The sequence below is a fragment of the Dasypus novemcinctus genome, chromosome 26 (assembly GCF_030445035.2).
Source record: "Dasypus novemcinctus isolate mDasNov1 chromosome 26, mDasNov1.1.hap2, whole genome shotgun sequence".
Taxonomy (NCBI): domain Eukaryota; kingdom Metazoa; phylum Chordata; class Mammalia; order Cingulata; family Dasypodidae; genus Dasypus; species Dasypus novemcinctus.
In genome coordinates, this window is record NC_080698.1 from 34,760,471 (window position 1) to 34,774,695 (window position 14,225).

Genomic DNA, 14,225 nt, shown 5'->3' on the forward strand with positions numbered 1-14,225 from the left:
CTGAGCATATTAAACCTTTTAGTTAAAATGTATTTCACTTATCTTTACTTTATGTTCCATAACGAAACTAGTGGAGAATTTGCATTTAGTAGTCCTTCCTCCATGTTCTACCACTCGACTTTGCCTTTCTTGGTGGTTTGTTTTGATGCTGTCTAATAAAATTCTTAAAATTGAATGATAATAACTAGCACAAAGCTAATTTTTTCCTTATGTGCTTATTTGATACAAGTAAAATGAAAATCCAGATTATTACAGACATTCTAAGAGATGATTAACTTGATTAAAAGCTTTGACAATTGCTGTCGTTTATAACATTAGTTTTGAGTTACTTATTGAAAGAGGCTGTTGAAAAGAAATTCTTCATTTTTGTTAATTTTTAAAACTCCTCAAAAAATTTTCAGTAAATCCCAGAATTTCTGGTATTTGATAGGAATATTTTATGTAAGCGTTAATGGCCTGTTTGCCTGCAGAAGGGCATTTTGCTTCAAGTGAAGATGAGAAAGGATTCCAGTGGTATTTCTGATTCATGTAAGGCTTTTAAACAAAACTATGAAATTATTCAGACTTTGACAACTGAAAGATATGTAAGTTTCCAGTCAGAATTAAATATTTCTATATAACTAAGGCACAACTAGTATGTACATAAAGAGTTCCCCAGGCCATACTGAAAACTATGTCTTTATGCAATAAAATAAGATGGACCTGGCTACTTTGACATTTTTCTTAATAGGATTTCTGATTTTATGGTTATATATTTATGTTTTTACTCTAATAGCCTGTGTTATATTTTGAGTTCCTTTATCATTTTATTTTTGGATCTAAATGAAATGATGTACATTTCTTCATCTTTTTTCCTGAATATCTTCTTTCCAGATGAATACCATGGTGTATATTAGGAATATTTGTACCTCTTAATGATCATATATTTTTACAGACTTAAGTTAATTATAGTCAAACTGTAATCTCAGGTTAAAATGTAAAAACAAGCTGTTTCTTTAGGGTTATACCTTACTGTTTAAAATTTTTGTGTTTTAAAAATAATACTGAATTGCTACTTTTGGCTGAAATATTGTTCTCTGATGGTTGACAGATTTTATAATATGAAACATACCTCACTATATAGGGGCCTTGCTTCCAGACCACTGCAATAAAGCAAGTCACAAATTTTTTTTTGGTTTCCCAGTACTGGCCTGTAAAAATTAGGTTTCTACTATACTGTTATCTATTAGTTGTACAATAGCATTATGTTTGGAAACAGTATGCATACCTTAATATTAAAAAATTTTTTTTTTTCTAAGATAGGCTCACCATTATCTGAGCAAGTTACCATTTTGTTTGTGGAATGTCTTGCCTTGATGTTGATGGCTCCTGACTCATCAGGGTAGTGGTTGCTGGAGGTTGGACTGGCTATGGCAGTTTCTTAAAGTAATACAACAATGAAGTTGGCTTTGTATATTGACTCTTCCACTTACACAAGATTTCTCTGTAGCAAGTGATACTCTTTGATAGCATTTTACCTAAGTAGAACATCTTTCAAAATTGGAGTCTATCCTTTGAAACTCTGCCCTTTCTTTATCAACTAAGTTTATGTAAAAGTATTCTAAATCTTTTGTTGTCATTTCAGCAGTGCTCATAGCATCTTAACCGGGAATAGATTCCACCTCAAGAAACCACTTTTTTCCTCATCCGTAAGAAGTTAAGTCACATCTTCAGGCTCTACTCCTAATTCTGGTTCTCTGGTTATTTCTACCACATATGCAGTTATTCTCTCCAATAAAGTCTTAAATCCCTCAAAGTCATCCATGGATGTTTGAATCTGCTTCTTCCGAACTCCTCCTCTGAATGGTGTTTTGAGACCTTGTCCCATGAATCACGAATGTTCTTAATGGTATCTAGAATGGGTAATCCTTTCCAGAAGGTTTTCAATTTACTTCGTGCCCACATACATCAGAGGAATCACTGTCTATGGCAACCTTACAAAATTTATCTCGTAAATAACAGGACTTGAAAGTTGAAGTGACTCCTTGATCCATGGGCTGAAGAATGAATGTTGTGTTAGTAAGCATGAAAACAACGTTTCTTTCATACAACTCTGTCAAGAGCTCTTAATCAGAGCTCTTGGTTGGTCAAGTGCATTGTCAGTGAGCAGTCATAATTTGAAAGGATCTGTTTTTCTGAGCAGTAGGTCTCAAAAATGGTTAGTTACTTTCCTTAGAATTAAAAGCTAGATATACTTATCCTATTAACTCTTCTCTAGTTGATCTTTGGAGCATTGTGCCTTTCCACCATAAAGTAGTTCGTGGGATCAGGATGATAATGATAGTAGCTAAGATTTAACACTTTTTGAAATACCTCACAATAATCAAGGGGAGTGCACTCCCAGAATCTCTGTTTTCCAGGGATTTTATTTTTAAAACCACATTACCTCATAACTTGGACTTTATAAGCAGACCATTTGCCAGTTTCCTAAAGTGTTCTTTGGATCCTTAATGTATTTGTTTTGTTTTTAGCTTTTTAAATTGGATTTTTCTAAGTAATATATAAATTTAAGATGCTAACTAGTCATGTCCTTTTAAATTTTCTTGTTTCCTTATATAATCTTAATTTTTTCATCTTACGGGCAAGGTAATATCTCGCAGCGCAAACTATATAATTTTCTACAAAATTATTTTACTATACATCTTATTTAAATTAACATCTTTTCTTAATACCCTCAAATTCATTGAGTGACATGTTTAAATCCCTCCCCACCACGCACTCATGTTTCTTTTTTAAAAGATTTATTTTTTTAAATTTATCCCCCCCCCCCCCGTTGTCTGCTCTCTCTGCCCATTCGTTGTGCACTCTTCTGTGTTTTTTCACTTGTCTCCTTCTTTTGTTGTGTCACCTTGCTGACTTGGTTCTCTGCGGAGCTCCACAGTGCTTGCAGGCAAGCCTGCGGTCACAAGGAGGCCCGGGGATGCAAACCCAGGGCCTCCCATATGGTAGATGTGAGCCCAACTGATTGAGCCACAACTGCTTCTCTGTGCACATAATTTTAAAAGCATTTATTATTATAATTGTAATTACTTACATATCTATCTGCTGTTAAGCAAGTACGGGTATTTCTAGCTTACATTAGGCTCTCATCTATGGAAAAGGTTAAAAATTATAAACTATGTAAAGAGACCCTTTGTGATTATCAAGACAATGATATTGTTTTTAGTGGATACTTGTATTTGCAAGTAATGCTTGAATTTAATTTAGCCTGTCTTATGTGAGGAGGGGGTGGGTATTACATGAAATTTTATTGCCATCTATTGGACAGCTGGTGAAATGACTTTAAACATTTCTAAGTATGCAAACTCATTTTATGATAGGCTATGATTGTTGACATTGCTGTATGTAAATGTATACTTTCACCCTAAAAGCAATATTGAAATTCCCCAATATATACAGTAATAAGCTATAGTTTTACTTATCTTTTTGAAAAAAATTAGCCAAAACATTTTGTGTAAACATAAAATGGAATGTTTAAACATACCGATGGGCTAAAGTGGATTTTAATTTAAGAAAAAAATTAAGAGAATTTCAGTTGAGGGAAAAAGCATAACTAGACAGTATCTGTGTAAATACTTGTTGGTTTACTGTTTGACTACCTGAATACTTAGTGCTCTTCCTTTTATTTTTGAATAATGGGTAAGCTCTGTATTATAATTAGAGATAGTTAATGAGGGAATAGCACCATAGGTTGGTGTGTTTCTTTAATGTTTCTTTAATGAGAATAGTGAACTAGAAGAGCTCAGGTGTAGGTATACCACAGATATTCTAAAAATTCATGATGGTTATTGCATTTCAGATATTTGTATGTATATTACTAAATTACATATTGAGCACGACCTGTGCCCTTAAGAAGCTCAAGTCATGTGTTAGGAAAGACAGTTTTAAGAAACTGATGATGTTTATTACATATGTGGTTTGGGAAAATGCTTCTAAAAATTTTTTAAATGTAGTTATAGTTTTGTGTTTTAGCTGTAGATTTCCAATTTTGTGTTGGTTTTATAGGAGTGAGTCACACAGTTGTGTAAGCTTACTGCTTCATTATTAAACTGGTTTGGTGCTGTACTTTGTTCTCTTTTCCACTTTAAAGGCTTTTGGTTTTGAAAATTATGCTTGCTTCACTATCTAGATTTTTAAAAGTATGAAAAATATTTTTTCTCAGAAACTTGATGTAATTTTCTATAGCTGTTGTGATGAATGAACACAGCTATATTTATAACTTCTTCAGGTTCTATATAACTTCTTCAGAATATTTGTGATGTCCGCAAGCATTTCATCTTACATAGTTCATGCCCCATATTTTAGCAGAACAGTATTTTTCTTAGTTGTAGGTTTAGATGCTAATTGATAGATTCTTGGCCTCTGAAATAACTAAAATGTTTGTTTTCATATGAATATTTTTCAGTTTTGAATTTACTATGATGAAGTGAAAAGTTGGTTATGGCAGAACTAGAATAACAAAAATAAGGTGCTTATCAGACTACTGAGTATGCTTGTATGTTTTTCAGGTTTGATGAAACATTTGGGTTGTATATAGAATTGCAATTTTTTTTTTTTTTTTTTAATTTAATTCCCCTCCCCCGGTTGTCTGTTTTCTGTGTCTTTTTGCTGCGTCTTGTTTCTTTGTCCGCTTCTGTTGTCGTCAGCGGCACGGGAAGTGTGGGCGGCACCATTCCTCGGCAGGCTGCTCCCTTCTTCGCGCTGGGCGGCTCTCCTTATGGGTGCACTCCTTGCACGTGGGGCTCCCCTACGCGGGGGACACCCTTGCATGGCACAGCACTCCTTGCGTGCATCAGCACTGCGCGTGGGCCAGCTCCACACGGGTCAAGGAGGCCCGGGGCTTGAACCGCGGGCCTCCCATGTGGTAGACGGACGCCCTAACCACTGGGCCAAAGTCCGTTTCCCTAGAATTGCAATTTTGACACAACTATATTTAAAATATTTTTCATGTGATTGTTTGTCTTACTTCATCCAATTACAAAATCATTGTAGTTTTATTTGAAACACTGTGAAGAAATCTTTATGCACAGAAACACTTGAGGAAAAGTTTATTTAAATAAACTCTAACTTGATTTGCATTGTCTCTCTTATAAACTTGAATCCAGGTGTGCTTATTGCCTCAACCTTCTTGTAAGTTACTCATCCATTTTCTTGTTGGGGCCTTTTCTTTTGTGGATTGATACATGGTGACTAGATAAAGCCTTAAAATGCAAGAGTAATAATGTTTCTAATCCTCTTGATGATTAATTACCTCAGATTACAAATTATATTCTTTTGCAGCATCCCTTTTACTATTCAGCGACTATGTGAACTGCTAACAGATCCAAGGAGAAACTATACAGGAACAGACAAATTTCTCAGAGGAGTAGAAAAGGTATTTATTTTGTTGTTGGAATTGTATTACATTATAGCCTAATAGATTCTGAGTAAGATCTGTTTCAGGCTCCTTTTCTTCACATTGGTTTCCCAAGCCAAAGTTTCCTGAAGTTTCCCCCAACTTGTTTTCCAAGTTGTGTTTTATGTTTTAGAAAGATTTGTAGGAGAGGTAGAAGACCTGTGATCATTTAAATTTGAGGGAAAGCTGCTTATTAATCTCTTAGAAATTCACAATATACAGCAACATATTTTAAAAAGCTCTACACTTAAGAAACCTATTTTAACTTTAATAGTGCTTTGCAAACTTATTTGCCAGTGGAACTCATTTTCTTAGTTTTCAAGTTGAGATACACATAACCTAGGAAAATTGCTGGTACAAAGTATTTAAATTACATATTAAGTGGAGGATTTAGATTATGTTTAAGAACGAGGGTAACAGTTTTTTTGTTTGTTCGGTCAAAAATGAATAGGGTACGGAGTATGTTAGTAATAACAAAAGGGCTTTCTGGATAAAGAGAAGACCCTGACAGTCATTGAGGTGTTTGAGGGGATGAAAAGTAAACAGTTAACTTGTCTAGAGTGAAGAATGAGTAGGTTGCTAATTCCCTCAATTAATATTTGATCCTAAAATGTAGTCTAATGTTCATTTTAAAGTTATGCTTCACATTTAGTTTTTTCATTTTATTCTTGATTACTTGGGTGTTTACAATAGTTCTTTAAGGTTTTAATTGGATTAATATGTTTTGTTTAGTGCTCTGCCCTTGACTGAATAGATTGCCAAAGGACCAGAAAGTTTTAGTAATTACTCCCACATTTTGAAAATCTTTAAATGGGCAAAAGTATGTCAAGTAGTCATACTGGGGTTCTGCGTTCACAACACAATTATTGTACGTCCTAGTTGTGTGACCTTAGGTAGGTTACTTAATCTAATTCTCAGTTTCCTCATCTGTAAAAAGATAATTTTAAAATGTAAACTACTTAATGCTGGCTTATGGTAAAATTTCAAAGGTTATTGACTGTTATTAAAGTTATTTTTGTCAGTATTTTGTTAGCATCTCTTTTCTTCAGGTGTATGGTGCTACCTTTCAAGCTCTAGATTCAGTACTGCTTTATAAGGAAAATCATTGTAATTAGGTTTTCTTGGTATAAGTACTTCAATCTCTAAACATATTCGGGTGATTCTATCTAAAATAAGAGAGCATGGTTCTACTCTTTACATGTGGTACCTGATGTCTGGACTCCAGAATAACTAGGTTAGAGCTTTTTTTTTTTTTAAGTCAAAAAAATTGAATGTTTTCCTAAGTTATTATATTTTGGTCTTTTGTTATTTTAGTTATTTTGTTGTTTGATTAAGAAATTTTCATTTTTAACCATTTATTTTCTTTAATTAGTAAAATCTGAGTTCGAGAAGTTAAAAACAAATAGTTAAACTATATATTAAAATTTTCCTCATACTAAATCACAGATTTTTGTTATTGCAGAATGTGATGGTTGTTAGCTGTGTTTATCCTTCCTCAGAGTAAGTATTATATATATTTTTTTGCCTAATATGTTATTTAGTTGTTATTTCTAATGTATTATTTTAAAGACAGGCTGTTTATTTTATATATAATTAAGCATAATAACATGTATAAACACTAGTGAACTTAACCACCCATTCCTCAAAGTAGAATATTGCCAATAACATTACGTATGTGTTTCTCCAGTAAATAAATTGAGATTAAAGAGATTGGTAGTTTACTGTATTTCTGACACTGTTGGTTTTATGTATTGTCATGACACTCAGAGCCCTGGGATCCTATCCTAGATACCTTTTTGGGGCATCTCTTGGGCATGACGCCTATGTTAGGAAATAACTACTTGATGACATTTCCTTTTCTTGATGGAGAAGTACTTCCAGTTGAAGAACTCCGTTGAGGGTAGGATTTTTCAACCTTGGCTATTCTTAACATTATGAAGCAGATAATTCTTTGTTGAGGGGACTGTCCTCTCAATTGTAAGAAGCTTAGTAGCATCCCTGGCCTTTTACCCACTGGATGCCAGTAACACCTTTCATTGCCCCCTCATCCCTACCACCCAATTTGGGACAACAAGAAGTGTCTCTAGGTATTGCCAGATGTCCCTGAGGATGCGTGGGGAGATTGCCACTGTTGAGAGCTACTGGTTTAAAGTTAGACTTCCTCTGATTTCACAGAGTAAAATAATAACAGTGAATTTCTTTTTAGAACTTCCAAGAATACATTTGTGCTGTTAAATAATATACTAAAGTAATTCTGTAGTGTGTGTTTTTTTGGCGGAGAAACTGTTAAAAAGTATATGACATGAACTGTTTTCCTTTATGACAGTTATCAAGAGTCATCTTCCATTTAACTTGACTAAAATGTTTCTTATTTTGGTAATGAATGTGAACTATTCTGGGGAAAAGTATATAAAGATGTGTAAAACAATAACAACATTTTTAAAAATGCTTACAGTGTATACCTAAGTTATTTCTCACAGACATCTTTTTGTTCTGTGAAAATGTAACTTTAAAAGTTCATTTTAGACTCATTCTTATGGAAATTAAAGAATTTAAACCATATATATACACATAGCAGTGCTTTTTCTTTTCTTTTTTTTTAATAGGAAAAACAATTCCAGTAGTTTGAATCGAATGAATGGTGTTATGTTTCCTGGAAATTCACCAAGTTATACTGAGAGGTGAGATTATTGATTTTTAGTATACAAAGAGTTTGGATTTTCCTAATTTTGGTTAGCAGGACGTATATATATTTCTCTCCTGGTCATAGGGAGAGATGGGAAATTTAGAATGTGTTTTATGGAGAATATAGGATCTACTAAACAGATTTAATTTGGTCCTCCATTCAGCTGAAAAAGTATAAAGTACAGCAAATATTTCTTTGACATGTTCATGTAAGCATATCTTGGGAGGGATGGCTTTTTTCAAAAGAGAAAAATGATGTTCATTTTTCTTATCTTAGGTCTAATATAAATGGGCCTGGAACACCCAGGCCACTTAATCGACCAAAGGTTTCTTTATCAGCCCCCATGACCACAAATGGTTTGCCTGAGAGCACAGACAGCAAAGAGTCCAACTTACAGCAAAATGAGGACAGAAATCATAGGTTTGTATGTGTTTTATTTTTAAAAATAACAGACGTTTTCATAGAAAGTTAACATCTATTAAGGCTTTTTAGCATTCGTTATTGTTCTAAAAGACAGAACAAGGGTTTAATGCAGTTAGTTAGAGGAGCTATGTGTGCCTTTTCCTTGCAGCTTCAGCACATGCTTGAGGATGAGCCCAGAAAAGACTTAAAACTCCTGATTGGAAGATCCTGCGTATATAGGGTCTTACGAATTTTAGAGTAGTTGTGATATATTTAATATTTTGTTGGTTTTGAAGCTTACTGGACAAGAGAAAGTATTTTTGTTAACTGAAATTTTGTGAATATTAAACTCAGTGTTGATTATAAAAGGAAACATTTTATTTACATCTGATCTCAGATTTTCTGTATCACATTAAAGGAAAGAAGAACAAGTAAGCAAGAGGATTTAGAAAGTATGTCAGTATGGAAGACTTGTAGTTTTATAATAGGAAGACATTTAATTTAATGGAGAATTGAACAGAAAGGTCTTTAAATTTTTGACTAGTTCCTATTGGGGAAATATATATTAAACAGTGTGGTTCCCTTGAAATTATCCTCTTGTGTTTTCCTTTGCTCGGATGTTACCATTAAACTTTGACACTGAGATACTGTTTAAAAAACTAGAGCTTAAAAATGAGAATGTAAAAGATGAAAATAATCGTATTAATGACACTTTAAAAAACATTTACAGTGACTCGCTGACATCTGGATCAGAAAGTTCCTCAGTGAGCCCCATAAAATCCAAACATCCACATGAGGATGCTGTGGAAGCTGAGGGGCATGAGGTAAAAAGACTCAGATTTGACAAAGAAGGTGAAGTAAGAGAGACAGCCAGTCAAACAACTGCCAGTGAAATTTCTCCAGTTACAGTAGAAGAAACAGAAGCATCATCTTCATCTCAGGATAAAGACAAAGAAAGTAGTTGTTCCAGGCAGCATTGTTCAGAAGAGGATGAAGAAGAGGATGAAGAGGAAGAAGAAGGTATTTAGAGACCATCTGTAAAAGGGTGGAGTAAGGAGATCCTCAAATTCTTGTACTTCATTTTTTTCATGAAAGAATGTAACATAATGGAACTCCTTATAATGCTGATGTTGGGCTTTTCTCCCATCTATATGTAGTTGCTGCTGAGTTTCAGGGGATATGATTTGAACTGTAGAATATCAGAATTCATGAAACTTATCTGTGGAAGTATTTTGAAAATAAAATTTAACTACAACAACGTTTGCTTATTTTTAGAGTCTTTTATGACATCAAGAGAAATGATCCCAGAAAGGAAAAATCAAGAAAAAGAATCTGGTGATGCCTTAACTGTGAATGAAGACACTTCTGAGGAAAATAGTCAAATGGAGGAATCTGGTCTGTCTCAAGCTGAGAAAGATTTGCATTCTGAAGGTAGTGAAAATACAGGCTGTGTAAGTAGTGGTTCTGACTGCCATGAAACAAAAGAATTAGTAGGATCCAATTCCAGTAAAACGGGAGAGATTATCTCAGAATCATTCATGGAAAATGATGAAGCCACCGAAGTCACAGATGAACCGATGGAACAAGACTAACTATTTAGATGCAGTATTTTACATACAGTTCTGGTTTTACACTGTATAAAACTTATGTAATAAAGTGGACCTTTAGTTTTACAAGAGAAGCAGGTTGTAAAATAAAGTACTTTATGGGATAAATCCTGAAAGAGTTGTACATGTAAGAACTGTGAATATCGTCAGCCTCTCTGGGTCATGCTTACCGCTGACTTTTTGGTCTGGTCAAATCAGTGGTTTGTGTATAGAATTTTTTTTTTAATTTAGAATTAAAGTTTTTAAACTGGAAGGTAATAATTATAATTTTGAAAACCTTTTGCAGATTATCACATTTAGTTTATACATATGCGAGAAAGCTTTTTGTCTTGTCTCTTTCTGACAAGTCTAGCAGTTTTCATATTTTCGTCATAGGTTCAACATTTTAACATGGAAATTAAAGGGTTTCATGCTGGTTTCCAGATTTTATTGTTTGACTATGTACAATGGAACTTTAAGTCATATATACATATATATATACATATGTATATATATATCTAATTCTAAGGGGGGAAATGTTATATTTTTCTGTTTCTATAAGAGATGAATACAGTGGATACTTTTTTATTGGTAATGATTGAGTTCACCTCTTTCAGAAGACAGTTACTTTCTCTTCTGAGTAATTAAAATAAAATCTGGCCCTTGTGAAACCCTGGAAATTTTAGCTATTGAAATACCAGGTTAAACACATTCCAAGAGATATATTCAAACTAAAATTCTTTTGTATACTTCGGAGGTGCCTGAGAAAAAGACTTCATTATTTATGAGAAAATGTGCTTTATCTTGGAAATTGTGTTCAAACATTAGCTTACTATTTTGTAGAATGAATGCTTATGAAGCTGACATAAGACCATCTCAGAAGAACCGGGCAGGTTCCTTGACCTTTTGCTTGCTTTTCTGAACATTGTGAATATTATACATTTCTTTCTAAATTATTCTAGAGTATGCAAATGTCAACGGTATGAAACACCACTGTACTGGAAGAATTAATATATTACTTTAGTAATGTACCTGAGCTAAATGACTGAAGCTTTAGGGGTACATAGAAACCAACATAATTTGTATGAAATTTTGAAGTGAATTAAATATTTTTGAACATGCTTCTTCGACAGCCAGTGTTATATTTTTCAGATCAACACAAAGCACAATGATTACTCTAAACTCAATATTTTCAAAATCACATATTTAAAGTCATGCAAGCTGCAACTTCCCTGTCAAAATTACTGGCTGCCAAATTTATACCTGTTTCTTGAGCTGTACCTTTTGATATTTAGAATTTTTAAATTTCTGTAAAGTAGATTTTGTAGAATGTAATGTGTTCACTGCCTTTGTGAAGCGATATATAATTGTATAATTTCTGTGTGTAAACTGAATGCTTGGGCTTTCAATACAGTATTCATATAAAGCAATAAATATTAATGTTATGAAATATTTGAGTACATTTTTATCAAAATATAAAGGAATCCCTTTTTTAGTTTCAGATACCTGATGTGCACATATGAACTTACAAAACTGATGCAAACATTTTCTGACACTGTATCGTATTTTGGGGTGATTTGGAGGTTAAAGACAAGTTTTGCATTTTGACTACTTAAATTCCTATAACTAAAATTACCAACCTGATTTGGCTCCGTTTATGTATGTAGGGTAATATACTACTGACTGACTTACCTGTCAGGTTCACAGCAGCTAGATATGATGTATTTATGAATATGTCTAATAGTTGAAACAGAAACTGAATATTGATTAACTGTACCCAAGAGGGGAAAAAGGTCAAACATTGTAATTTTTTTTTTTAATTTTGCAAAAATATTAAGAGGAAGCAAATTTTAAATGACATTTATTTGTAGTGACCTATTACTTTATTTTTTGAGGAATATTTTGCCAATGAGAACAGATTTTAAACATTTTGAGTTTAGAAATTTTGAATTTTCTTTAAAATATTTATGAAATTATTGTCAATAAACCTAAATCTATTCTTTAAGAATCTGTGATCTTCTGATATTTTTTATTTTAATTGTGCCATGGACCATTTGTAAACAAAATCGATTTACTTTTGTTGGTTATAAATTGAAGATTTAGCATCATGACTTTGAGGTCTGTGGTTTTATTTGTAAACTTGCAATTGTTGTTTTTGCAAGGACAAATGTATTTCTTTATTAAATAAAGTACAATAATGGTGAATGTACCAAAATGCCGTCACTTAACTCTATGAGAGATCTGCATTTTAATCTATAGTTTACTATTTATTAGATATTCATATGTTGATCATAGATCAAATTGGTTGCTGTTTATACAGATATTTGTAGAATGCTCATGGAATATCTTCTTTAGGATAGTTAAAATGGGAAAGTTGAGCTGGTTTAAGGTATTGATGGCCATTTGGAAGTAAAATTCCTCAAGTATGCATAGGTGCACTTACATAGACTTTGCTTAATGAAATGTCAGTTCTAATAGTAACTGATTAATTTGTCAGTTTTTAAAAGGCTAGTTTTAGGCACTTTTTTTTAAAAGTACACATCAGGCAAAGTCATATTAAGAAATCTAAAGAATCAAGACCTCAGTAATTTTTTTAAACATTTCCTTTTTGGCCTGGAGAGCAGATTGTTTACCTGTTAGACTTTAGACTCTGAACCCAAAATGTAAATAAAATTTGAAGATGCTCATGAGGGAAGTAAGAGTATATGTTTGTTAGAACTTAATCCTTTAAAATAGGAAATTATCCTAGTACATTTTTCAAAATACAACTTTCTTTTTCAGTTCTGATAATGTAAAAGAACAGATTAATTGGTGAAAATGTCATTTTAAGTGTTGATTATTAGATAAATTTAATCTGCTTAGCATTTATCTTACCTATATCTTTCAAAACTGTGAACAATCAGTTGGATTGCCAGTCCAGGAACCATAGTCCTTTTATTTAGAAAGGCAACCCAGAAATTCTGGGCCAGAAATGTGGCCTGTTAAAGCATTGAGGTTCAGAGTGTCTTGTTTTGCTGGTGTAGATAGGCATGTATTTGCATTTTTGCATTTGTAAAATCAGACAGCCATTTTTAAAATAATGTAAATGTAATATACTAGTTTACTTATAAAGGTACTTGGGCAGAATCTAAAGCTGCTAAAATGTTGATTATGAAAAATGTAACTTGTGTTAAGGATGGATTTTGCAACTTGTTAGAACCAAAGGAATTAAAAATTTTGGTTAGTATTTCAAATTGTCTTCTGAACAGGAGTTTCTTAAATACATTGGTTTTGATAAAATGAAGCTCAGTTTTCAAGATTCGTGCTAATCATAAAATGAATGAATGCAAAAACACCTTGTAATTTCATATGGAGTTATTAAAATTAGATTTACTGGATTATTGGCCTAAAAAGAATGCTACTATGTATCGGTTAGAATACATCTAATAGTTCACATTTTAAAAATAATCAGTACACTTTCTTTAGACTTTTATTTCAACTTGGAGCCTAGATTACTTTGCCAAATGTATTATTTTCATAATGCAATAAAATATAAATTAGAAGAATCTCTTCAAGTGTGGAATTTTTGTCTTATTTGCCATAATTCAACCCCTGCTTTCACCTCAGATAACTCAGGAACCATAAGCAATGCTCCAGATCTAAGGGGAGGAGATCTTAATGCATAACTTTATTACATCTCTGTTCCTCAAGTGATAATGGGATGTTTCAGCAGAAAAGGGTGTTTTTGAGTAAAATGGACCATTATGATTCTCTGCCAGGCATTTCAAACCTGGTTTCTGACAAAATCCGGGTTTACTGTTTTACATTTCTTTTTTGGCATAATTTGGCATTAGCTTGCATGGACAGATATACAATATTTTATTTAAATCTCACATTTCAGACAGCTACAACATAAGAAGTGTAGAATTGCCCTTAAAGTGGAGAGGATAAGTATGTTTACAACTCTGGATATTATTGCACAGTTGGTGATAGTAGATAGCAATGACTGTTACTTGGACATTTACTTGAGATTAGTACTTGGACTATTAGCATGCTTCTATCTAAACATTTTGGGTTTTGTTTTTTTTTTAAAGATTTTATTTATTTAATTCCCTCCCCCGGTTGTCTGGTCTGTTCT

At 32.9% G+C, this 14,225-nt stretch overlaps 1 protein-coding gene across 1 annotated transcript in view; it reads left to right on the forward strand.

Moving 5' to 3' along the window:
- PPP4R2 (protein phosphatase 4 regulatory subunit 2) overlaps window positions 1-13,657 on the forward strand; it is an 87,501-nt gene extending 73,844 nt beyond the window's left edge. The window contains exons 4-9 of the mRNA XM_004456216.5: window positions 5,320-5,413; window positions 6,897-6,934; window positions 8,041-8,115; window positions 8,397-8,540; window positions 9,253-9,542; window positions 9,798-13,657. Of these exons, the coding sequence (XP_004456273.1) occupies window positions 5,320-5,413; window positions 6,897-6,934; window positions 8,041-8,115; window positions 8,397-8,540; window positions 9,253-9,542; window positions 9,798-10,114 (958 nt within the window). The 3' untranslated portion in view covers window positions 10,115-13,657. The remainder of the gene's footprint in view (window positions 1-5,319; window positions 5,414-6,896; window positions 6,935-8,040; window positions 8,116-8,396; window positions 8,541-9,252; window positions 9,543-9,797) is intronic.
- Window positions 13,658-14,225: the final 568 nt, after the last annotated feature.